We start from the raw sequence: 27,727 nt of genomic DNA, 5'->3' as shown, positions 1-27,727 counted from the left end.
CCATCTCATTTAACCCCTCTCATCATCTCCCTCAGCACCCTTGATCTCCCCCCCCCCAGCACCCTTGATCTCCCCCCCAGAACCCTTGATCCCCCCCCCACAGCACCCTTGATCTCCCCCCCAGCACTATTGATCTCCCCCACCCCCAGCACCCTTGATCTCCCCCCCCCAGAACCCTTGATCTCCACCCCCAGAACCCTTGATCTCCCCCCCCAGAGCCCTTGATCTCCACCCCCAGAACCCTTGATCTCCCCCCCCCCAGAACCCTTGATCTCCACCCCCAGAACCCTTGATCTCCCCCCCCCCCAGAACCCTTGATCTCCACCCCCAGCACCCTTGATCTCCCCCCCAGCACCCTTGATCTCCCCCCCATCAGCACCCTTGATCTCCCCCCCTTCCCCGGCGGCACCATTGATCTCTCTCCCCCCCAGCACCCTTTCAGCAGTCCCCCTCATCAAGCACCCGCCCCCCATGCCTACCAGATCGCGCAGCAGAGGCAGTGGTGGCTGGCGGGCAGCAGTGTTGCCTGGCGGGTGGGTGGCTGGCAGACGGCCAGCGCATCACGCTGGAGTGGGCTGTGGGGGGAGGGGTGTGTGCACATCATGCTGGAGCGGTCTCGTATGGGAGGGAGCACACGCTGGAGTGGGCTGTGGGGGGGGGGGTGTGCGCGTCATGCTGGAGTGGGCTGTGGGGGGGGGGGGTGCGCGTCATGCTGGAGCGGGAGCACACGCTGGAGCGCCACACACACGCTCCTTCCCTACCACGGAAGGGGAGAGGGGGGGTTGAGGGGGTGGTCTCGGGGGGGGGGAGAGTTGAGAGTCCCAGCGGCCTTATTCGCCACAGTTTAACTGACAATTCGCCACAAGTGGCGAATGGCAATAGGGTTGCCCACCCTGGATATAGACAGTATGCTGCTGTCTAAAGTGACCCTTGAAGTGAATACATGTATTTCCAGCTTCTAGAATTGGCAACAAAGGAGAGGAATAGCCTAGGGTTAACTTCGGTTCTAATCAAGCAGGTGAACCGGATTTGAATCTGAGTGGCATTGTGAGCTTTGACAAGTGAGTTTATCCACTTGTGCCTCAGGTCGTATTACATCCCAAGCTCTTTGGGCAGATTTATTGAACCTGTAAAATATATTGTACATTGCACAATGATCAGATATACAGTAATGCACGTCTCCATATAATTACAATAAAGAAAAGCCTTTCACTTCACAAATACTCATTATTACTTTGATTCAGTATCACAAAGCTCCTTCATCAGGATTACAGTGCTATGATTATGTGAACATGGGATAATAACGCTTTGGGGGTTATTTATGAGGGGCAATAATGAAAGTTCGGCACGAACGCCAAAATCTTCCACTAACTTGAATAGGATTTTGCGTGGGTTAGTGTCCAATCAGCACATATCGCACTTTAATAACTATCCCCCTTTGTATACTACTGCATTTGGGTCAGTCTGTCTTTATTATGAATTAGCATATTTTTTATGTACCTTGTCACTATTGCTATATTTGGTCTTTCTATGATTGTATCATTCTTTTCCGCTAGTCTATGCTGCTATGTAGGTTCCAGTAATACCTACCTGCTTACTTATGCAAATGTTCAGCGCAACAGACAGGCACAGCAAATTTGGGCTATAAAACACAAGCATTGGAATACCTTGTCTTTAGATATCGGTCCAACTATTCAAAATGGCCCTATATTTGTATTTAGAAAGGCTAGGACATTAGTGTCCCCATTTATCTCCTAGCTTATTTAAATCTAGTCATCCTCTATACCAGCGGTGCGCAAACTGTGGGGCGCGACCCCCAGGGGGGACGCGACACTGCCGACGGGGGGCGCGGGGTTTACAGAGGCCCCGCGCGCTTCCCAAAGGCACTTAAATTAAGTGCCGGGGGAGCTGCAGGGCCTCTGTAAACCTAACTTACCGTGGCTCCGGCGGCTTCCTCCCTGCATCGCCATGGCAACGCAGCGGCAAAATGACGCTGCGAGGTCATGTGACGTCACGTTGCCATGGCAACGTGACGTCATTACGCCGGAGCGCGGGTAAGTTGGGGATGGGGGGGGGCGCGGGAGTGAGGGGACAGCCGGCAGGGGGGCGCAGGGAAAAAAGTTTGCGCCCCCCTGCTCTATACTAAGATTTTGGGGGATTCCTAAAGGCTTTTTTAGCTGTGGTCGTTGTTCTATGTGCCCATATGCAATTTCTACCAAAAGCATACCAACATCTACATCAGTTTATCACATTAATAACTTTATTAACTGTCACACTAGTCGTGTATTTATCTACTACAGTGTGGCTGTCACAAAAAATATATTGGCCGTACTATAAAGCCATTACGATTAAGGATCAGTGAGCATGTTTGTCTTATCAAAAAACAAGATTGATCACATCCAGTTGCTTGTCATTTTACAACTTGTCCTCAGGGCGGTATAAAAAAACTTTAGAGGGATTGAACATGTTCCATTACACCCTGTGGTGATAGACTGAATAGATTGAACAAAAGATAAAATACCTTTCGGTATTAATATCGACTGGGAACTTAAACATTTCCTGACCGATTAGGGTTCATGATTTGGGGTGTTCTTGGTGAGATTTCTCTGCATCTCTCTGCAATGTCTTTTTTACTGTGCATTTCCTTAAATATTCACAGATTATTATTATGTTGCATATTCTGTTCTTTTTGCTTCAATGTTCTTATTTATATTCTTATTTTTATTGATACAATTGTTTTTCTATTCTTTTTATTATTTCTTTCAATTTCATCCTCCCCCCACGGTTCTTTTTCTGTTTCTTCTTTTTTTTTTCTTTGATTATAATTAAATCTCCTTTCAATAATTATGAATCATGAAACATCCCATGTATCTACAGTATATTTTTCTGGTCCGGATTGGTTATATTGAATGCTGCATCTCCAGCAGTGCAAGATATTTGCAACACTTTCTAGTTTGCGATAATTTGTTGCCAATATTCCCAGCAGTTTGAGCTGCAAACTGTAACATAGATAATGTTACCTTAGTAATATAAGAATACATTGTAGCTGCTGAGAGACAGTGACAGAAGGATTGAATGAAAGTGAAAGGCAGCCATTTAGTGAACCCTGGGAAGCAGGAGCTTTGCTGATTGATCACGGGAGAACTAATTGATTGGCAGCTTAGATAATTAGTTTTCAATAAAATCAAATGCTGCATATATTAAAAAAAAAAGATTATTTTTTGTTTTAACTTGCCACTTGGACTACCTCTTTAAAAGGTTACATCTTGGTAATTTATGCTTTTTTCTCCAAACTCTGACACAAAAGTAATTTTAAATAAGCCTTAACCTCAGTTTGTAAGCATGGTAAACGGACTTGGGAGAGGTATGAATTCCTCTTGCTACTCCCTATTGTGTAATATTCACAAAGCATTTGCACAAGCAAAATCCCCTCTCTACCGCCCCCTTATATTTATTGCTTCTCTAACAAAGGCACATTGGGCTAAGGGTAAATAAAACACTTGTTTGACAAAATCTCCCCCAATCAGGCTGCCCTAAGAAATGTAAACAGATCTTTGCTTGTAGCACAGTTCAATTGTTTACAAAAGGTAATTTTTGGGGCCATCTGTGCGAGATTGCACCTTTAAAAGGTTTGAAACTATGGGCCTCATGCAGTAAGCGCCCAAAAAAATTATCGGCAGGGTTTTGAACTCGTCATGTTTTGACGAGTTGCTCTCAGTATGCAGAAAGGTCTGAATACTGTACCTGTGAGAGCAACATTAGCAAACATGGTGAGTTGCCGGCGCCGAGATGTCCTGCCCTCCGAGAATTTTATTTATAGTGTAGATGAGCAGGAGGTCTCCGGAGCAGAACCGCATTGGTTTGAGGTCCGGGGACCCCCTGATTCCAAAGATACAGGCCCCGTTATGGTATCCCTCTGCTTGGAGATGTCCCGATCACGTGACCGTGGGATGTGAACAAAGCAGAGGGATGCCGGTACCCCATAACGGGGTCTGTATCTCGGGAAGTAGGGGGCCCCCGGACCTAAAATCAACAAGGTTCTGCTCCGGAGACCCCCTGCACAACTACACTAGTATCAAAACACACAGGTAGGCCTAACCACCCATCCTTGGGGCTAATACCCCCTTCACCCACCCCCACTACCACAATGTATGTATGTATGTCTTTATTTATATAGCGTCATTAGTGTAAATAGCACAATAAAAACAATACACAGAACAGCCTCACCTCTTAGGCCCCACCATAAACATTACCATATTTAATAAACAATACACAATGCCCCCCCATAAAAACATGATTTAGTATTTTACATACAGGATTAATACCCCTGGCCGGCGGGGGTCCCCAGTGGTCCTGACGGGTGTCTGCAGTCCCCACAGTGCACCCCGGGGGGTACCCATGGGTGTCTGGGGGCCTCCGGGTGGTCCCAGCTAGGCACTGTGGGCCTCCAAATGGGGTCCATGGGTGGTCCTGCGGGTGTCTGGGTGTCCCCGGTTGTCCCCACAGGTGTCTGGGGGCCATCGGGTGGTTCCCAAGGGGATCTGATGGCTTTTGGGTGGGTCCCACGGGGTTCTGCCCTCGGGTGGTTCCTGCGGGTCCGCGGGGACCCCACAGTTGTACCAATCCTGTATGTAAAAAAATTAAAATGTCCCACATTTAAATCAATACACTTGCCCCCCCTCTCCCCCCACCAAATACATACAGTACAGTAATGGGCAAAATAACTATTATCCAGATATGGATAATAGATTATTTGCCCATTATTAAGCACATTAACCAGCATAAATAAAGTAAATAAACCCGTTCTACTTACCCCTGGCAATATGATGGGCATCCTCATCAAGATACTGCAAGGTCCCTGTCCTTCATTGCGAGAAAAATACATTGCAAATACATTCTAATGTCCCCTAGACCCTTAATCACCGTAGCGGTTAATAACTGCAAAAGTAATTAAGGGGTTAACCCATCCTGCCCAGTTACCCTTTCAGGAGGCCTAACCACCCACCCAAGGCAACTACCCCCACCATTCACCCATTCATTTTTACAGTATAATATGGGCATGATTAACCATTACAAAGAAATTAGTAAGGATTAAAAAACAGGGTAAAACAGGATTAAAATACGAAGAAATGGGTAAGGATTAAAAAACAGGCCCAAATAAAAACATCACATATCTAAATAAAATACAGCACATATCAAAATAAAACACAGCACATATCAAAATAAAACACAGCACATAGCAAAATAAAATACAGCACATCTTAAAATCAAATACAACACTCTGTGCACTGTGGGGCCTGCAGACACCCGTCGGGACCACCGGGGACCCCCGCCGGCCGCGGGTATTAATCCTGCATGTAAAATAATAAATCATGTTTCTATGGAGGTACACAGGGGGTGGGTTGTGTATTGTTTATTAAATATGGTAAAGTTTATTGTGGGGCCTAGGAGGTGGGTAGTGGGGTATTATAATTGTGGATAGTGGGGGTGGGTGAAGGGGGTATTAGCCTCAAGGATGGGTGGTTAGGCCTCCCGGGTGGGTAGGGGGAGGGTGTTTAGGCCTCCCGGGTGGGTAGTGGGGGAGGATGGGTTAACCCCTTAATTACTATAGCGGTTACTAACTGCTAAGGTGATTAAGGGGTTATGTGACATTAGATTGTCACTTTTAATTCTTCTGTATTGTTAGCAGCACCGGAGGACATGGACAGGATAAGGATGGCCTTCATTGTGGCAGCCTGGCAGGGGTGAATGCAAGATGTATTTACTTTATTTATGCTGCTTATTGTATTTTATATGGGCAAATGCACTATTATCCATATGTGGATAATAGTAATTTTTCCCATTACTGTAGTGTATGTGTTAGGGGGCGAGGGAGGAGGGGGAGGGTGTATTTATTTAAAAGTATTTATGTATTTTTTATATTTTATATTTTTGGGGAAGCACAGAATTGATACCACAGGCAAGCGGGGACCCCCGGACACCTAAAGGACCCCTGTGGGGCCCCAGACACCCGAGGGCCACTGGCGGCCTATAGTATAATTCCTGTGCATAAAAAAAAACAGATATTTGTATGTTAGGGGGGTATAGGGTTTGTTGGGGGCACAGGGGTGGGTTGTGTATTGGTTTATTAGATATTGTAATGGTTTATTGGGGGCCTAGGAGGTGGGTAATGGGGCTGTTGTGTGTATTGTTTTTATTGTGGGTAGCGGGGGGGGGGGGAAAGGGGGTATTAGCCCCAAGGATGGGTGTTTAGGCCTTGCGGGTGGGTAACAGGAGGGGTTAACCCCTTCATTACCTTAGCGGTATTAACTGCTAAGGTAAAGAAGAGGTTGAGTCCACCCGCAACCCCCCAGCAAGGCGTAAATCCCCACCATGGGCAAAATACCCCCTTCATTCACCCCTGCTACCAATAATAATCCTGGCACTGGTGTTTAACCCCTTAATTGCCTTAGCGGTTAGCCACTAAGGTAATGAAGTGGCTGTAAATGCATTTTTCATGCATCTGATTCATGTCGGGGGTCTCTGGTGCTAATATTAATGGGTATCAGCTCCGGAGACCCCGGCATCAATCCGATGCAGGAGAAAGGCCTGATTTTTTCTAAGTCCCCTCTCTCGCCGCTTCTCCCCACCTTTTTGCCAACTTTTTGTGGCGGGACGATTTGGAGTGGAATTCGGCATTCTAGATTGGCGATCAGCTGCGAGAAGCTGGTCGGGGCTACTAGAATACAGCAAGTTTGAGAAACTGGCGATGAGCGCCGAAAAGTGGCATATCGCCGAGCGGTTGCCGGCAAAAATATTTTTTTGGGGAAAAAACAGCGAATTTTTTTGCTCTTATCGCCAGCTTCTCAGGCTTACTGAATCGCAGTTGGCTTTATGCGAGAAGCTGGCGATAAGTGGCTTATCAGCGTTTACTGCATGAGGCCCTGAATTCTAATATAAAACGCCACTCCCAAAACCGTGATTGCCAAAGGGTAAGTCATAAAGTACTTTAACCTGTACCAAGGATGGAGAAAATAACTATTGGTCTATTATAGCCCTTGGGGAAACTTATCACCAAAAACTAATAGAGACCCAATGTAGGATTCTTCCTAAAAATATGTAAACACACACAAAAAAAAAAAAGTGGAAGTGAACTCATGACACAATCGTATATGATTAAACAGTGACACTGGGGAAAAAAAACGTTTGCCACAATTAATTGTTATTATTAGAGTGTTGTTTAATTATACATTCCTAATCACAGTAATAGTTACAATTCTAAATATAAAAAGTATGAATAGACAACCGTTTCTTGTAGTGAACAGTGTATATAAAATTCAAGTTCAAAAAGTGCTAAAGAACATTAAAAAGAAAAATAATTATTTTTACAGATCATACAAAACGAAGACACATTACCAATATGTGTTTATTAAATATTTTATCAACAAGATTTGGCTATAGCATATTACAAACAATCTTATATAAGCTCTTTGCTGCCAGAAAAGGTATATAACACACTGCAGAACAATGAGTTGCATTCTCTGTTCACACCGTGGCCCAGATTCACTAAGTTCTGTTAACATTACATTAAATAGAGTTAGACCTATAAGTTAAGACCAGATAATCATAACGCAGTACTTTAAATAAAGCAAATAATGTGATGTTAACCAAGTTTTAAACCTATACAAAGCTTGGTGTTATTTTTAACAGCTGTTCTTTTAATTGATATGCAAATGAGCCCGAATGATGGTAACCCATATACACCAAGCTCCGTTCGGGTTAACGCAGGGAAGTAACATATTACCTCAATCATAACTGACTCCCAACTGGGCATCACCCACATCCACTGAAATAGGGATTTTGTTAGAGGGAGAGGTGGGAGAGGCGAAGAGATGAGGGAGACATGGGAAAGACCCCTCTTACATCTGAGGTAGGGTTTTTGCTAAGGAGATGGGGAGAAAGGTATGTCGTGCGTGTTCACTGGTAATGTACAGTATATACATCAAAATAGATTAACCTATACTCCCCTTGTGGCGACCAGTCGATAAGCAGCCTTCTAAATTGGTCTTTCCCTCTATCCCATATCTGCCCATCTCTTCCCTCTCCCCTCTCATCCCTACCACTAGCAAAAGCCATACCTCCGTGTTTGGATGGGAGTAACAGTGATATCACATTGCTTGAATATAACACAGCATTATCCTACAATAATGTCACGTTAAACCCTATTCGAATGGGCACTGTGTTTATTCTTCTTTACATATGCCTATTTGTTAAGCTCTCTGCCTTACACCATTTACCCTGTGTGTGCACTGTTTTTCTATTTACGCATGCTTATTTAATAGTAATAGGATATTCTTGTTTGCATAGCGCTGCTAGTTTTACATAGTGCTTTACAGAGACATTTTGTCTGGCACAGGTCCCTGTCCCATGGAGCTTACAATCTATGTTTTTTTTGGTGCCTGAGGCACAGGGAGATAAAGTGACTTGCTCAAGGTCACAAGGAGTCGACACCGAGAATTGAACCAGGTTCCCCTGCTTCAAACTCAGAGCCAGTCAGTGTTTTTACTCACTGAGCCACTCTCCTATTTCTGTTCAGTAAAATATTTTCTTTTTGACGTATTCCTGGTCACATACATTGTGTAAAAAAAAAAAGGCAGTATGTAGGAATGTTCTCACCGGCCGCAGTATACAGCATAATTTTTATTGAAAGGGGAGACTAACAAGAAAATGTGCCGTTAATAAATGATCTGTTCTGTTTTTGCTTTCTGTACCATTTACTGCAGTCTTCCAATGCAACTTTACCCTTACATCAGCAAAATCAATGTATCTAACTTACCCTTACCTCAGCAAAATCAATGTATCTAACTTACCCTTACCTCAGCAAAATCAATGTATCTAACTGGCTTACCCAGAATAACATCCTTTTTGTTGAAGGGGCCAGAGAGCATTAAACAAAGAAACCTGTGTTGTTTTAACACCTTAATTTGCCTTAAAAATTTGTATTTTTTATTTTTAGACTGAGGGGTGTAATAAATAGCACTACTGTTGCTTAAAATTATGAAAATACTACTAAGAAAATGGTATCAGGCTCTAAGCCAGGGGTGGGCAACTTCAGTCCTCAAGACCACCAGCAGGCCAGGTATTATGGACAGGGCCGCCAACATTGGGGGGAGAGCCGGAACAAGTGTCTCTGGCCCGTGGCTGCGAAGGGCCCTTCCGGCGCTAGAAGTTGGGCTGAACTTTTGTATCCAGTGGCCAGGCCTCTTTTTGTTACTGCTGCGCCCGGCTTCCGGCTCTCCCAAGCTGCTGCCTCATATCACGCCAGCCCCCTCTCCAACTGGTGTGCACCGGAAGCTGAGCCTGACTTCTAGGTGCACCTAGCTTCTGGCAGTTACCATTTGGAGAGAGGACGGCTCCCGGCTCTCCTCGGATGCTGCCTCCTCTTCCCACACCGAGCCTCTCTCTGCAACCTGGGTGCACCCGTAAGTCAGGCTCAGATTTCGGCACGCACCAGTGGAGAGAGGCCCGACGTGGGATGAGGCAGCAGCAGGGGAGAGCTGGGGTCCTGAGGCGGCGGAAACCAGAGGTAAGTAGGATGTGATTTGTTGGGGGTGGTAAGTGTATTTGTGGAGATTGGAATTGTATTTGGGGGGATGGTGGGAATTGTATTTGGGGTGGTGTTGCTGTTTGCATCTGGGGTTGTGTGTTGTGTGTCTATTTGGGGGGGGTGTAGTAGCGTCTGTATCTGGGGGTTTGTAGTGTTGTCTGTATTGGGGGGCAGAGTTTTATATTGGGAGGGGTAATTGTATGGGTAGTGGGGGAATTGTGTGTTTGTGTGGCCAGGGGAGGAGGGGGAAAGGAGTGTGAGGAAAGGGAGGATTGAGTGAGAGGGGGTAATTGAGTGATTGCGGAGGGAGGGAGAGAGAAAAGAGGGGGTGTAAGAGAGGGAGTGAGTGAGGAAGAGGGGGGGGAGTGAGAGACAGGGGAGGACAGAAATATAGCTGTGAAAGGGGGGAGGGCTCGCAAGGCTGTCAACACATGGAGGAGGGGGGGGGGCAAAGGCCACACAGGGAGGGCAGTGGTGCTGACATCAGGGAGGGGGGCTTGGCAAAGCTCTATTCTCGGGCCCCAGGAAATCTGTCTGCAGCCCTGATTAGGGATATCCCTGCTTCAGCACATGTGGGTCAATCAAAAACCTGTGCTGAAGCAGGGATATCCAAAATACCTGGCCTGTTGGTGGCCTCGAGGACTGGAGTTGCCCACCCTGCTCGAAGGCAACGCAAAATAAAAATTAAAGATTAGTGAGAAAAATAGACGTTTGTGGACTGCAGATCCTTCTTTCAACCCATTGAAGGTCCTACCAAACGTAAATATTGTTTATCGTCTTGAATATGTAATGTTTGTTTTGTATTTGCACAGTACAGCTCAACCCCCTTATAACGCTGTGCTTGGGGTCCAAAGAATCACACCGCGTTATAAGCGGATCGCGTTAGAAATAATGTACAATTGTATGCATTGTACAATAATCGTTTTGTAAAGTATTCATAAATAAAAAAATTGGGAGCCACGCTTGCATCGCGTTATAAGCGGATTCGCGTTGTAGCGGATCGCGTTATAACGGGGTTGAGCTGTATCTGGTACTTTTTATTGGATTTGTGTCACTGACCCATGAGTTCCACAGTACACCGGCACAGCATATTCCACAAGTCTAATCTCTAACTGGCAATGTTGCATTTGGGTCTTAATTTCTAGAAAACTCACGGGAGACAAGGTTACTCACACCTTTTTACCGGGATCATTCATTGAGCAAAACAAGGTAATGAAATAAATTGTAGTTTTATTTGGCATAAATTCGCTTACACACAATGATACACCAAATACAGACAAAAAGACAAACTTACTTTGGGGCTGGGGTCGAAAACTAGTCTTTCCTAGGTGCAGAGAACTCTATGGGAGAGTTTAACCCTGACCTGGACTTAGCCAGGAATCTCCTGGAACCCAAATCGGTCTAAAATTCCATATGCCACCGCTACGTTCTCTTCAAAGAACTTGGTCCCTCTTGAACGCGAGTTAGTCCAAATCTCCTGGAACACAAATCGGCATAAAATCCTAGCCGCGACTGCTACATTCGTTTCTGAGAACTTGGGCTCCAAATGCTGGACTTAGACTCTGGTGGGCAGGCTTTTCAGGCTCAAAATCGAAGCCGGTTGCTCTGCTATTTACACAGGAGCAACTTTGAAAAGCCCGCCCACGCTCTTACTACAGGGAACTTCAAATCTGATTCACTCATTGATTCTTGTAGTATTTTCAGTTTCATTCACAAAACTGAACAGCCAATCAACGCATGGGAACTTTCCCAAGCAGACAATCAGAGGCAAGCCGGGTTAGCGGGAACTCTGAAATAGCCAAGAAACATGCGCAAGCCTGCCACCTCTCTCCCTGGCTATCTCAATGCCATCCGTTGGGCAGGCTCCACCAGGTCTGGCAGAGCAAGTGGTATCCCGGAGGACTGCCATTGATCTCCGGACCTGGTACTCCACCTTTCCCCGCTGACCAAATGCTATTCACACCTTTGGGCATCCTCTGGCTGCTTTGAACTCCAATGTCCAGCAGACTTACCGGCGCCTATGGTTAGCTGTTTGGATATCGGTTCCGAATGTAAAAAGCACATTACATTAAAGTATATTTTAATACACTTCTGAGTCTCTGGGTACAGGGGACAGAAAAGTGAAAATATTGTAGTTTTATTTCTATCTGCTTTATTCTCCACACATTTTCCCTTGGACTCAGAGTCCCCCATAATCTTATATACGGTTGGGAAACCCACAAACCTTATACTGGTTGTGGGTCACCTTGGCACTAGCTGGGGTACCCCCCTTAACCTAGGGTTCCCTCAGCTACAGGCATACATGCTTTATCCCTGTGCCTCATTCTCATTTCTGGGCTGTGCTGAAGCAGGGTACCCTAGTGGTGAGTCACGCTGGCGTTTTCAAGGGGAGCTCTTGCAGGGACAATGTACCTACATCTATCCGAGAATCAGGCATGATTCCCGGGTACATTTATGGTGGAACCGACAACTCCGGACCCCAACCTCCTAGGCACATTCTGTCAACGGTTCCAACGCAAACCCCCCAGTGAAACTCATACCCTAGCAATCCCTGCTCGCTTCCATGCCCGGAAAGGGAAAAACACAACAAATACTTTTATTACGGACAATACATGGCAGTGTTTCCCAACTGCAGTCCTCGGGGAACCCCAACAGGTCAGATTTTAAGGATATCCCTGCTCCAGTACAGGTGGCTGTAAAAATAACTGAGCCGCTGATTGACCCACCTGTGCTGGAGCAGGGATATCCTTAAGACCTGACCTGCTGGGGTTCCCTGAGGACTGGAGTTGGAAAACACTGGTATATGAAAATGGAACAATGTTACTGGACCCAAGAGCTAACTCTCTTGGACCCTTATACATGGATCAGGGGTAACCAAAACGGGCTTGACCATTTTAGAGAGCCTGGTTACCCCCTCGCATCACACAAACCACAGAAGGGTCCGTAATCTATGTGAGGAAAGGGTCATCATTAAGAACAACCTATTCAATGAATAGCAAGTCCTGTTTCTGAAAGTGGAGAAAAGTCCAGCAGCAGTATATAAAGCACAGCGTGATTTAATAGCACCTAGAGTTTATTGGCAACCAAACCCCAATTGTGATATTCTTGAAGAATTGCATTTTCAGGCCTTGTGTACATTCAGTATGTGATAGTAGTAGAATTCGAAACATACGGATGTTAAAAGTTGGATAATGTTCAGTCCGCGCTCTTGCTTCCTATGGATGTGGAAAATTGATTCCTCTCTGTCCTCTTGCAGCTCTTGTTTTTCGAGGTGTCTTCCCCCACCTCAGAGATGGATCCCGGCGGAGAACTCCATCGGCAGAGCCAGGCAACCAAGAAAAAGAGAACACAGGAGCGCACCAAGGTAAGAGTAGCATAGTGTAATACAAAAAATAAAAAGTAAACACTTACATATAATAAAACTTTAATATGTTCCGATCTAGGCGATGTCCTCTTCAGTCAGGCACCACTTGAGGGGGTATGCAGGGGCGATGTTCAAATCCCTCCAGATAGCAGTCCTGCGCGCTGGGGCTGTCTCTGTAGCACTAGCTGCAATCTAGCGTCCACGAGTGGGAGCGTGGTTAGGGGCGAAGTGCGCATGCGTGGGAATGAAGCCCCCGTAGCCGTCTGTGAATGCCTGTCCGTTTAGGTACTCGCGACCGGAAAAGACACACTTGTGTGTGTGCCAGCTACCAAGGTGAGTAGAAGCTGGTTACACTAATCGCGACGCGTTTCGTATACCAAGTATACTTCTTCAGGCAGGGGAGTTTTATTATATGTAAGTGTTTACTTTTTATTTTTTGTATTACACTATACTACTCTTACCTTGGTGCGCTCCTGTGTTCTCTTTTTCTTGGATGTTAAAAGTTGATAATGAAGTATCTTGGCACGTTGACCTGACATTGACATTAGTATTCTTTACACACCCAAAGTACACAATAAGAAAATGAATAAAAATAAAATTTAATCAGAAAGGTATGGTTAATTGCAGGTTCTCTCCCCCTCCTCCCCCCCTCTATTCCATGTGGCAACATTGTGTCATTAGTTGCACATTTCTCTCAGCATCTCCTGTTTTACAAGCTCTGATTCTGAGCACTCTTATCATAACAGGCTTTTTCCTCCTTTAACAGTACAATGCAACGTAATGTCAGGTACAGAAGCACTTTGGAGATTAGGATCTCGTAAATAAAGAACATTTCTTGCCGCAGCAGCGTCTTTCCTCTCTTTCGTGTTCAACGCCTGTCCTTGGTATAAATTCTGAATGGAGTGGTACATTTCTGTGGTTTGTTAACCCAGACGTACAAAATACAATCAAGTGATAAGACACACCGTGTCACGAAGGCCTCCAAAATAGGTTAAATGAATGTTGTAACCATTTTACTGCTGGAAAGGCTGTGGATGAGTTCTTCTTCCCTAACAGCAGAGGGACTCACAACAGTGTTTGTTTTTTTTAATAAATAAAGTCCACAATCATCAGACCAGAGCTATAGGCTGAGTAATGGTCCTTTTCTGGCCAGTTATGCCTTCAATTACGACCAAGAGGAAGGCATTGTCCTATAACTCTGTGTTTGATAGTATCTTGGGATTGCCATTATCCTCCCTTGAAAGTCTTCTTCCTGCTTGGTACTTAAACCTGGAAGACAAAAAAAAAAAAAAAATACACATAAAAAGAAAACCAGAACACAAGTCACTTCATTCATGTGGAAATGCGGGGAAAGCAGCAATCCATTCTGCTCAAATTTAGATTTGTTGTTCTTTGAGAGCTTTGGAAACGGACATTCTTTCTCTCTTTAACCCTGTTTACGGTATCTTTGGGCTGTTTTCCATTTTTGAGAAATCTGCCCTTGAGAAAAAGGATTTCAGAGACTAAATAAATTTGAAATCAGAAAGGTCAGTAACATTTGAATATTTATGAATTGTTGAAAATGTAACCAATTATTTTGCGTCATTATATGAACTTGACTCCAAAAGCATTTTGAAGTGCATTGCCGTTTTAGCATGGATGGCAGTAATTTTCTTACTGGCAAAGTTCAAATCATTGAATACTCCTGGAAATTGTAACACATACAGTGCAGGCATTATACAGCATTCTACAGGGTGCACACAAGAATGTGGTCACTAGTGAGGGGCTCTCTGGCAATTTTAGCTTTTAAAGTCACCAACAAATCAAAATATTTGATTAGAAAGGTAATCTCCTTTGTGATGAGGCATTAGGACGTCATGGTTCCATATTAGTTTAAAAAATATAATCTACACAAGGTTCTGCTGCCTAAAAAGAGGAACAAATTAAGAAAATAAGGGATAAAAGGGGGAGAGGAGATAAAGAAAGAAACTATGAACGAATGAAAGGGGGAGATATAGAAAAGGCATTTGGACCTACCGTTTAACCCTGAGCATATCCTCGATGGTATCTGGCAAAGGCCTGCCATGGGTTTCTGGGAGAAACAGGGTAAAGATACCAACAAGCACTGTGAGGCTTCCCATGAGAATGAAAGGCAGATATTGGTCATAGGCACCTAGAAGACAAAAAGAGTGTCTATGAGCCATGAGAAACTGTACAGTATATGTATACATATTATAGTATGCACCCACATTTACTAGGGTGAAAGAGTGGCTGGCCTTGATGAACACCACTGTCTGGAAAAGCAAGTTCAAGATCTAGTGCTACATCTTTGTCACTTTGTTCATCTGTTTCTTACCAACCAAAAAACCCACAGATCATGGATTCACTGTGCCCGTAATATACTGCACAGGTTAATGCGTCACCTTCTACTGGTTTAAATGGCCTTCTTACTCTATTTGCTAATTGGTAATAAGGGAGAAGGGGTGGGGGAAAGGGGAGAGGTTTTGAGCACTTGCATCAGCCTAATAGGGAGGTAAAGGTGCAAGAAGGGATAAATGGGTAAATAAACAAAGGAGGAAAGGATCCCAACTCAATTGCACCCGTTACAGAGTAGGTAAGGGTAAGTGAATTTAGTTTAAAAAGCTTTAGTTTAGTTTACCTTTAGAATTTAGGTTACCTTTAATCAGGAAGTAGTAAAAATAGGGTAACGATTGGTAAGGACAAAATGACCAATCACACATTAACAAAAAACAAACAAAGGGATGTAAGAGGAAATGTAGCCTTGGTATCTGTACATCCACTAGTGGCAGACAAATCAAAGTTGGTCACCTGGTGCCCGAGCACTAAATGTGACTAATCAGGATTACCTCAGGGGGTAGTGGTAGAATATGGCACTGAGAAGTGTATGGAATAGTATGATTTGGATTCCCCCTTGAGAATGTCCACGTCAAGCATACAGAACCACATTGTTTGCCACGGATTGTGATTTGCACATTTAACTCATGAATATGTGAGTATAACTTTTGGAGGCTACTTCTGACCTTCTTCAGCTGGAATCCTACGTTATTGTTCTATGGTGGTTTTTCCCTTTTTTCTCTTATACTGCATGTTTGATGATGTCCACTGCTCCCTTTAATCCTTGGAAGAATGTTAACCCTTAGATTGCCTTGATTAGGTGAGACCAAAAGGATGGTGCTACGTGGTATAGAAATATAGACATAGGGCCAGGTACTGTGGGTAGGAGACAACACTGTATATACAGTATATATGAGCAGTAAACATTCAATTGTCATATTATAGCAAAAACACCATCCCTGATATTGCTATTACTAGGTCAGCTCAAGTAGCAATAATAGGTAACTTTGTATAACAGATGTGACAGGTTATTAGTTAAATCCTGAGAGTTGCAAGTGCAAACTATACTAGATGTATACTCTCCATAGTCCCTCTTAAGTTTATTAAAAAATGCATAAAATGCTAAGTGTAAGATCTGTAAGAAGGTCCACAATGTAGCACGTTAAACAGCAATTTGAGTGAAAGCCTGTTTTGAGGCAGACCTATGAAGTAAAAAAAGAGAAATTAATCTCCCAATGGGTGCTACAAAATCCAGAATAGATGGCAGCAATATAGCTACTGGGTAGGTCATATAACCATAACCCCCAATTACTGTGTATTTGAGGAGATCATAGCTCACTATGAAGCCTAACAAAAATAGACCTATAAATAAAATAATGGGGTATATAACTAAGAAATATGGAAGTGAGCCCACATATAGGTAGACCAACCCCATAGATCAGATTAGAAAACCCCTAGGTCTATAGGCTGGAGCACTATGAAAACATCAAAACAACAAAATAACAATTATAAAGGGCAAGGAAAATGAGCGAACTCACATGAAGTCTGCTTGTAGGTGTTCAGGAGAACCCAGGGATGGCGTGCGTCGATCCAGCAACAGATTATTAGTTAAATCCTGAGAGTTGCAAGTGCAAACTATACTAGATGTATACTCTCCATAGTCCCTCTTAAGTTTATTAAAAAATGCATAAAATGCTAAGTGTATGATCTGTAAGAAGGTCCACAATGTAGCACGTTAAACAGCAATTTGAGTGAAAGCCTGTTTTGAGGCAGACCTATGAAGTAATTGGTCCGTCAGACTCTCCTTTGTACGTATAATAGGGATCGCTGCATATGAGAACCTTAGAGAAACAGCCCATTAGGTCGGCTTACATGACTGATAATAAATGTACCAGACTATGACACAATGAAGTGTGCAGACCCTAAACAGGACTATAACCGTCAGTGTATTTAACATATATTCACAGGGGTGGAGTTGGTTAAGGAGCAAGTATGCTCAGTATAGGATAATAGTGATGAGGCACGGTGTTCAATCTTACACCGTATCAACAGTACAGCCTCAGTATTTAAAACTAACATCCATAAACTCTATTAGATAGAACCGCAGCCCCTCTTTAGAGAGAAACGTGTCAAAACTTCAAATTGCGTCCTCACTCTACAATAGGTTGCGACGTAATTGACAGTGACATTCACGCACAGACATACGTTTCGCGTATTACACGCTTTGTCCTTGGTCAAAGCATGTCTGCCACTAGTGGATGTACACATACCAAGGCTACGTTTCCTCTTAAATTCCTTACTTCGTTTGTTTTTGTTCATGTGTGATTGGCCATTTCGTCCGTACCAATCATCATTACCCTATTTTTACTACTACCTCAATAAAGGTTACTTTTTATACTAAATTCACTTACCCTTACCTACTCCGTAATGAGTGCAATCGAGTTGGGATCCTGTTCTCCTTTGTTTATTTATCTATTTGTTAAATGGGATGGTATAAAGCAATATATTTTGATATATGAAGTCTGAGTTTTTCTCCAAGAGAGACAAATGGAAAGCATAAACCATGGTAAAAACAAATATTGTGGCCACTTGTTTTCTATTTTGTGGGCAAAATTAGCACCTTATAGAGCTTCATCAAATAATTGATTAAACCCTAATACTATTAAGATGTTGCTGACTTTAATGCAGTGTTGATGGTCAGGATATGGATTGGTATTATAACGTTGCATTTTCATGTTACTGTAGGTCACACCATAGCACCCCGCTTTATAATATAATTACATTTAAAAGTATTAAACATGTTGCATGAGATGAACAAAAAATATAGATTCTTCCATGTATGTTGATAACATGATGCAGCATGTGCAACCCAGCACCATTGTATTTGTTGAACAGGAAAAATAGATACATTTCATAAAAGTCAGCAACAGAACTTCACTGGGGATAAAAACAAAGTAACTGCCTTTTCTCCATTCATACAGTCATTTTATTTTCAGTGAAAGACATGAATGCAAGCACTTAATCTCACCAAGGTAAACAAAGTAAGGAGACAGAATGCTTCCCAATCTGGAGGCCATTGAACTTGCACCAACGCCCATGTTTCTCACTACAGTGGGGTAGAGCTCAGCCGTGTACACATAAACCATGGCGAAAGCAGCCGTTACTCCAAACTTCCCCAGCATGACCAGCACAATGGACAGGATATGGAGTTCTGAAATGAAACAAAGAAACATGCAGTCCCAGATAAACCCAGATGAAACTAAATGACAGTGGTATGATTCATAGGCTAGATCAGGGGTCCCCAATGTGGTGCCCGCAGGCACCATGGCACCCACAAAGCCTTTTGTGGGTGCCCGTGACGGAGTTTGTAAGAAGCTATGTTCTAGGTATGGCATTTAGAAGATAAGCCGAGACTCGTAGATTGTGACATGTTTACAACTCTGACTTAGATCTCTGTCTTTTTTTGATGGGGGAAAAAAATTAATATCAATTCAGATATGCTGAGTTTTTCTCAGAGACAAACATAAACCACTAGAGGGCATGTGACAAAACGTGAACAGTCTCTTACGCATCGGGCGTGGCACAGGAGGCCCCCTCACCCCCCCAAGGTAAGTGTAGTGCGTGTGTGTTAATTGGTTGGTGCTCACCACTCGCTCCTGAACATTCATGTGTGCCCTTGAGCAAAAAAAGGTTACAGACTCCTGGCCTATAGCTATGAGGTTGGCGCTGTGCAAAGCATATTACTTCTATTATATACTGTAGGTATATATAAATTGCTTTCGCAGTATCATGATGATGTATGTAAATATGGTTTACGCACGCACATGCATATATTTAAAAAGCATATGTGCCATGAGATATTATGGGGCATATTGTAGTAACCTTCAGAAAGACTCTGAAGCCATGCGATAGCAAAATGACCAAAACTTACGCTGAGCAGCGATGTGATCTCGGCCTCTCTCAAAAGTTCTCACCCGCGCGATCTGCAGCGATCTGGCCCAGCTGCAGAGAGAGCTGCACAGAGAGAGCCGCCTCTCCCTGCGCATATCTCACCAGTGATCGCAGGGTTTTAATACATATTTTAATACTAGTGTACGTAAGCAGGGGGTCTCCGGAGCAGAACCGCGTTAATTTCAGGTCCGGGGACCCCCTGCTTCCTGAGATACAGGCCCCGTTATGGGATGCTGGTATATCCTATGCATTGTAAATGTCCCGTGTCACATGACTCCTGAGAGACACACAGAGAGACAGCTAGTGGTCAGCCAGATGCACACAGAGACAGCTAGTGACAGTCTGACAGCCTGAGAGAGAGACAGACAGCTCCATCAGGCTCCAGTGAGGGAGTTGAGGGGAAAAAGTCACCTCACAAGCTGGACAGCGGATACTTGCTAAGCTGTTACGATGCAGCCGAATAACAGACAGCCGGGAGACCCATTCCTGCCATTTTGAGTATCCTTTCTGAACGTACACAAACATCTCACAAATATTCCATCCTTAACAGGCCTGCAACGCGACTACACCATCTTAAGATGAGAACTCCAACGCCATGCTGGCATTAACACTGGCCTATTTGGCTGCTACTTTGGACACTGGGACTATATAATTGCCAACAGCGCATATTACTGTGTAACATGCTCGCTTTTCCACACACAAACATCTCGTCTGCTTTTTGTCTGGTGGGTCTAACTATGATGTACTAAGAGAGGGAGGACTCAGGCCGCTGCCCCTGACACATACAGGGAAATAAGAGGGGTTACATTGGAAGCACCGGTGGGATTCACGTTTTTTTTCTCTCCATATTAATGATAAACCTCTAACACCCCCTTAACTTCTTAGTAAATTACCAGACCACGAGACATGGTTTTGGCATTGTCCTGTGCTACCATTTTTTTTTATTAGAGAAGGCTCTAGATCAACAATGTTGAAAAAATAACCAACAGCTGCTGTGGGTAAAATTGTAATCAAGATGAGTGCTACCATTTTGCAAGATTGGTGTACCCGGGAAGGCCTAGATATACTCTAAAGTTTTTTGTAATAACAGGAATCCTAGACGCAATAGACAATGTTGTGATCTAGGGATTGTTGGCTAAAGTGGAAATTTGGGGAAGAGTACAGATAAAAGGAAAATATGCAGCTGTATTTTGTGGGTGCTCTGAAGTTATTGATCCTGCACGGGTACACAAAGATATACTTGGCCCAAGGGGAAATGGGAGATGGAGCGTCGTCACTCGATATAGCCCCCCCCCCCAATTGTTCCCCACTAGTAGATAGTGTAAAGGAATTCCTTGCAAAAGAAGGGAAAACCCGAGAGGAGTTTCAAAATGAGCTATGCTCTGTGGCTCCCATACATCCAGTAGAAAATCACCTCACAACCACTGAGACTCTTATGATGGCCATGGGACACAGTTAGTTTAAAAGTCTATGCAGTCCCACAGAGGAGATAACTATTATAGGCGATTAAGGATTTTCTCCACCACGACCGGAGAAGACAACTTCGAGAGCTGGATGGACCAGACCACCTAAATGGTAAAAGAATGGGAGGGGGGGAGAGATCTGATCAAGATAAATAGTTGTGGGACGCTGAAAGTCTTCAGAGACCAGCACTGGCTATTATAAGAGCGGTTCAAGTGGAGGGGAGGACTGTAACCCCTAGAGTGTACGTTTGGGGCTGCAGATAGAAGGGAACATCTTTACTTCCGATTTTGAGGGATGTGCCAGCAGGATAGAGAGAGCAGCTATTCCGATGGCATGATGATGCTGTATCTACAGCTGCGAGAGCAAAAAGAAATGCCCCCAAAATTATAGGATCTTCTCAAGGACATAGGGGATGAGAAGGAATAAGTTGCACTATGACCTCAACAAATGAAGCCTATAAGGATTATACCAATGAGCTGTAAATAGGGACCGGCAGTAAACAGTGATGATGTATGGCTTGTGGAAAACAAGTCCCGTTGACCAGAAATAATAGGATGGGAAGGTGGGACCAGAGTCGGGCCCGACTTCGGAGAGCACCCACTGAAAGAAGTGGAAAAGTATATGGCAAAAGAACAAAAGAAGGCTCCTCCACCATCCCTGCCAGACAGCTGAACCAGTTCCAATTCCCAGATGGTCTCCTGGGTGCCTTTGCAAGAGTAAAGGCCCATATTGAAGGGAAGTTATGCAATGCTATTTTGACTAGAGGGTCACAGGTGGCTATCATCTTCAAGCCATGGTACGACAAAAACCTAGAATTCCCAAAGGAAGTCACAGGAGTGTCAGGGCAGTTGACAGTAGTAGTACTAATATGTCCTGAAGTTCAGAGTGAGACAGGTGTCATAATTGGCACAAAACGCCTATATCTTCAAATGGTGCCACATTGTTGGATGGGAAGATTATGACAGGGTACTGAACATCCACCCCGTGTTTGAAAGCCTACCAACAAGAGCCTGTGGCTGACGATCCATTGGGAAAAATTCGATTAAAAGGGTCGCGCCCTGTGAGTATCCCGTAATAATATTGGTCAAATAGAGGGGAAGTGATGTCCCGTCGAGAGGTAGAAGGTCCGTTAGTGATGATAGATGGATCCCCTATACAGGGCTCATCGGGAGAAGACTAGACTAACATTTTTACCCGATATGTTGAGTTTGGGGATACCCCTGCTCTTGAAAAGAAGAAACAGTGTTTGAAGGAAAGCATGGCCAGAAGGCTTGAAGTTTTTTCTACCCACAAGTGGGACATGGAGTGTGCGAAAGCAGTGGATTACAAAATACGTCTATACAATTCTCGGCCGTTTAGAGAAAAGTCGAGGAGATTGGCAACGACCGACATTTAAGATGTAAGACGCCATCTGGAACAATTGCTGACGGCAGGTATAATCTCAGAGTCAAGGAGTCCTTACGTGTTCCCGATTGAGGAGGTCAGAAAAAAACGTTGTGTATTGATTACTGTACCCTGAATAAAAGGAACACTCCCTATCAGTACACTATGCACTGAATTGAAGATGCATTACACCTGCCTTACAGGAAGAAAGTGATTTTCAGTCCTTGACCTTAGGTGTGGGTATTATAAAATCCATATGAACAGCCAGGATAAGCAGAAAATGGCTTTCATCTGCCCACTGGGGTTCTATCAGTTCAAAAAAAAAAACCCAGATCAAAATTATCATCCAACAGCTACCCGTGAGAGGAACCAAAGTAATGAGTCAGACCGTGATGGAGAGTATGGTGAGGAGAGGCTACTAGGTAATTTGTCAAGTGTGATGGACGCTGATGACCCTGACTCTCGACCACAGGGTGGCCTACCACAAGAGTGCCCAGAGTGTGCTGGATCCTGAGGGTAATGAATTTGTCCCTTGGGCCCCCATTTTGGACAAAGAAAGAAGTGAAATTAAACTATACCTGGAAGAGTATGAAGAAGATCCCAGAGTGGGAAAAAAGGGTCAAGAGAGGCAGTCAAACTTACTACCCAGCGATGTACTAGCCGAAGTATTATTAGAGCCTATATTACCCCTTCCTAGACCAAAACGGGAAATAAGACCACCCATGAGATTGAGCTATGATTACCCAGGAATATCCAATGAAGTCCCAGTAGTTAGTATGGCCAAAGGGGTGGTTCCTCTAACAGTTGACACAGGTGAACTTTGAAAATGTGATACCTGATGGTGCACAAAGGAATTAAAAAGTGGAACTTGTCATGAAAGGATGTCATCTATTGTTATAACTGCCTGTGTTTAGTTAGGTATCATTTGTAAGGCGGAAATGTATTATATCGTTGTTGTAGAGATAAAACTCATTAAATGCATTTTTGGCAAAAACACACTAAATGCCTGACTAAGAATTTCTTGCTATTTCTATTGAAAACCTCATTAAGTGCCTATTTAGTCATAGTTTAGAGCAGCGATGCGTAAACTGGGGTCTTACAGAGGCCCCGCGCACTTCCCAAAGGCACTTAAATTAAGTGCCAGGGCCTATGTAAACCTCACTTACCTTGGCTCCGGCTGCTTCTTAGACACGTCACCATGGCAACGGGGCGTCATTCATGCAACGTCACGTTGGACGTCATGACGCTGACGCCGGAGCCGAGGTAAGAGGGGGGTGGGTGGAGAGAGGGTAACTGCCATCAGAGGGGCGCATGGAAAAAGGTTTGCGCTCCTTTGGTTTAGATTTACCAAAACATAAAACTCATTAAGTATGTTTTTGAAATAATGTCAAAAAGAACATCGCCTTTTCCTCAGTACTTAAAGAACGTATTTAATCTCTTTAACCTATACAACGAATATATGTAGTTATTATAAATATTCTGTTGCACCAGGATTGATGGGGCATCACTGGTTTTAGTAGGGAGAAAATGTAGCCCCTTCTACAAATATATGTATACTGTGGACAATAAATAATTAATCTGCTCCACCTATCACACGGCACGATAAGGTGGGCTATTTAGCTGCTACATTGGACACTGGGTCTATATAAAGGGACAACAGCGCAGCGACATCATTTACTGTGTAATATGTATATATTGTATTGAATTGGGAAGGTTTTCCAGACCTTCAGGAACTAGCTGTATGAAGAGAAGAACAACTCCGCCCAAAAATAACGTGCTTGATGTGGCGTATCGGCGAGGGAAGTTTCGGAGGAGCAGCCACGCTATAACATACGCGGGAACTTCAATGATGGCAGAGAGAAAGCAGTTGACATAAGGATCACCGTGCAGGTTTGGCGTGTTGAGTGATAAGCCAAAGTATCCTACTGATATTATCATCCTGCAAGAGACAGACATAAGAAATTAAAGCAATATGTGACACATCAAGCTTACATATGCAATAGATCAGCGGTGCGCAAAGAGGGCGACGCGATACTTTATTGGGGAGGGAGCGGGCCGCGCGGCGGTTACAGAGGCCGCACGCCGAGAGTGCGAGGTCTCTGTAAATTTACTTACCGGATTCTTGTCCATGCGTCTCCACGGCAACGCAGCGGCAAATGACGCCTGTTACCATGGAGACGTGACATCACATGACCCCGCAGCGTCATTTGACGCATCAATGGAGGCGAGGGGGCGCGACCGAGGAGGCAGCAGGTAAAGGGGGCACAGGGAGTTTGCGTACTGCTGCAATAGATGACAATTAGCCTGGTCCAGGGGTAGCCAACATCAGTTCTCAAGGGCTACCAACAGGTCATGCTTTCAGGGCATCCCTGCTTCAGCACAGGTGACTCAGTTCACGACTGAGCCACTGATTGAGCCATCAGTGCTGAAGCAGGGATACCCTAAAAACCTGACCTGTTGGCTAGCACTTGAGGACTGGATTTGGCTACCCCTGGTCTGGTCAATTAAATGTAATAAATGGAACCAAATCCCCCCCAAAAAAAAACACAACTGGGCTTTCAGCGAAGTGCACACTTCTCATACTTCCGAGATCAACAAACATGAAGATAATCTCCCCCTCTCCCCAATATTACCTCACCACCCTTCAACCTCTATTTCATTTAAACCATTCATATTAAAGAAAAAGATTTGCTCACTTGGTATTTGGGATAATGCTACACCGCTTAATAATGAACACGGTGTTCAACTGTGGGAGTATTAGGGTTTTTTTCTAAGGCAAGCGATTGAAGCTTAAAGATTACTGTAGGTACAAGAAGATATAAGGAATTGGTATTTTTTTCTGTGGGCATGCACTTGCTAGTGGACTAGAAAGATGCAAAAGATAGTTTGTTTACACGGCTGTTGGTTGGGTCAAAAATAAAAAGTTAAAATGGTATAAAGTTAAAATGGCATATCTACTATAGAGATTTGGTTCTACAAGGCCTATCGCTTACAGTGCACATGATGTACAATTCTGTAGTGTACCAATGGCAAAAATATAAGTGTCAATAAATCGTTTCATTATCAGACAAAATGTTTGGGCCCTGAGTTGAGCTGATTCAGTGCCAATTTTGTGCTCTGTCTCTTAGTGATGATATATCCATGTGTTTTGTACCAACCTAGTATTCAATAAACTATATAAGGCGTTATTTGCCGTAACATTTGAATGGGATGTATCGATGTTTGAAGTTCTTAGTGACAGTTTTTCGCTCTACTTTAGTAAAAACAAAACAGATTGGGAGTAGTTTCTGAAACACAATTAATTCCATATATACACCTCCACAGCAAATTGACCCAAGAAAAACTTCTAGTACTATACCAATGCTCAATTAATGCCCAACTTGATCCTCAGACTTCAATCATCAGGATTCACTAACCTATAATACTGTTTAATCGCAGGGGTGTCCCCTCCTCCCCAGGAGGGACAGGGTTTCAGCATATCCCAGCTTCAGCATAGGTGGCTCAAACAGAGGCTCTGAGCAACCTGTGCTGAAGCTGGGATATCCTGAAAACCTGACCTATTGGGGAGGGGGGGGGGGGAGAGCTTGAGGACTAGAGTTCAGCGCCCCTGGGTTATCGCGAGTGTGGGGTAACTTCCATTGACTTGAATGAGAGATCACACACGATCGCTGTGCGATCACCCGTATGGGATGTTAGTAAATCTCCCACAATGTAACAGTCCCCTCTCTTCCATCGATTGTGCTATCTCACATTTTCCCCACCGCATTACCTACCATACCAAAATGGATAAAAAAGTGATTATGCAAATATTCCGTGTTTTTATCAGGTCAAAAAAAGTATGAGCCTTGTTAGATTGGTCCTTCAAATCTTGCAGCTATAAAACCAAAAGAGAGAAATAAAAATCAAAAGATGATATATTTTGTGTTCCTTGTTGATCGTGGTTATGAATCATTACATGACAGCATTGAAGTGTATAGATAGTTCACTGGTTAATGTTTTTCTAGACTAGAAGAGAAGCACACAGCAGGCTACAGAACCAATCTACTGCAATGTCTATTTTAATCTGAATAGAATTTAGACAGAACAGGAAAAAGCGCTTTAACATTTTAGGGTAAAAGCCTCTTCGTCAAAACATCCCCCAGTGTTCTGGGGAAGGGGCTACTGCCCTGAAATGTTAAAACGATTTTCCTGTTCAATGTTCTATTAAAATAAACACATACATGTACAGGTGAGAAGCACGTTGCTTCTGTAGACTGCTGTGTGCTCCATGACTCTTCTAGTCTGAAACAGTCATATTGGATGTATTTCAATGTAATTAAAAAAATAATAATAATTAAAGAGTCAGAATCCACATAAAGAAACAATATATACAAGCATACAATGCATAGTGTAATAAACCAGAGGACTTTGAAATTCCTTTGCATTGTTCGGCAGCATTTTTTGTCCCGAAAAATCAAACACTAATCTAATGTTCAGTCATCTAAAACATTTGTATTTTGAAAAATATGTGCAGTAGGTACCAACAATTTATAATCATTCCCCTCTTCCAAAGTTAATAGTATTTATGTTAAAGTCCACAGATACTGTACACACGCGCACACATTTTACACATGTTTAACCCACCCTTGAGTTCCATTGAATTGTCGGTACTACGCCGATATCTATATAAGTGCTGTAAGATTGCCCAGGGTGCGCCTTACCCGATATAATCAAATACTAATGTCAGTGATGTCAGAGATGGATGATGGATACTCTTTCTATTATTACTACATGATTCTCATCATATTAGTCGTGCATTTGGGCAACACCTCCTCATCAATATTATAATTTCAATAGTTCACTGGAGTTTCTTCTTATTTTTTATCTATGAGACGCTAATTGGTTGCTTTATTCTGCCTCCTTTCTGTCTGATATAGTTAAAATATACTACCATATTGGCCTTACTTTTACCAGCTCTGTTCTCCTTATCTTTGTTTAACATTTGAATCGTCCTACTGAAAACATATTACAGATGGCAAAGGGGCCCTTCAGAACTATTAGTATATTACAGTGTAAGCTCTTCTACAACTAGAAATCAGTAATACTGTGCTAAAGCAAACTACAAGAATTGGCGAGAGAGAGAGAGAGAGAGAGAGAGAGAGAGAGAGAGTTATGCGTGCAGTCAGTCAACTTTCTACTACCCAAATTCCCATGTTTTCCCCTTTCATGTGGCAATGATCATGTTACTCTTAGAAATCAAGTTGTTAACTTTTGCCCACACATTACGTGCAGTACACGCTTACATTTCAATACAATGCAACCACCTAAACAGTGTCCATAATCAGTCCAATGTGCTAGGTAATTATTTATGATATTCTTAATCCAAACACCTCAAATGGGTTAAAAAGGCATCTTGTAATTCAGGTACCCTGATGAGTACAAATAGATGACAGTATTCAGTTGTTATCAGTACTGCCTGGCACGCTGAGTGAGGAGCCAATGTTAACAGAACCCAATCAGGTGACACAGTGACAACTGTATTTGGCCTTAGTTTACACAGCCAAGAGAAAGTCCATGAATCCATTCACACGTTATTCTTCCATTACCTCACTACCTCTGCTGGTGATCCAATCACATCAAAATATTAAGTATCATTCATACAGGCC

At 43.5% G+C, this 27,727-nt stretch overlaps 1 protein-coding gene across 2 annotated transcripts in view; it reads right to left on the bottom strand.

Annotated features, from left to right (window-relative positions):
- Nucleotides 1-13,432: 13,432 nt before the first annotated feature.
- Nucleotides 13,433-27,727, bottom strand: part of LOC142495525 (organic cation/carnitine transporter 2-like) — a 131,339-nt gene continuing 117,044 nt past the window's right edge. For both annotated transcript variants that reach the window (XM_075601119.1, XM_075601117.1), the window contains 5 exons: nucleotides 25,856-25,956; nucleotides 23,807-24,021; nucleotides 18,313-18,495; nucleotides 14,967-15,102; nucleotides 13,433-14,219 (listed from right to left, as the gene is read on the bottom strand). In XM_075601119.1, coding sequence (XP_075457234.1) covers nucleotides 14,141-14,219; nucleotides 14,967-15,102; nucleotides 18,313-18,495; nucleotides 23,807-24,021; nucleotides 25,856-25,956 — 714 coding nt within the window. In that variant the 3' untranslated portion in view covers nucleotides 13,433-14,140. The remainder of the gene's footprint in view (nucleotides 14,220-14,966; nucleotides 15,103-18,312; nucleotides 18,496-23,806; nucleotides 24,022-25,855; nucleotides 25,957-27,727) is intronic.

This window comes from Ascaphus truei, chromosome 5 (genome assembly GCF_040206685.1).
Source record: "Ascaphus truei isolate aAscTru1 chromosome 5, aAscTru1.hap1, whole genome shotgun sequence".
Classification (NCBI taxonomy): Eukaryota; Metazoa; Chordata; class Amphibia; order Anura; family Ascaphidae; genus Ascaphus; species Ascaphus truei.
The sequence above is the reverse complement of the archived record's forward strand: the minus strand, read 5'-3'. Positions and strand labels throughout refer to the sequence as shown.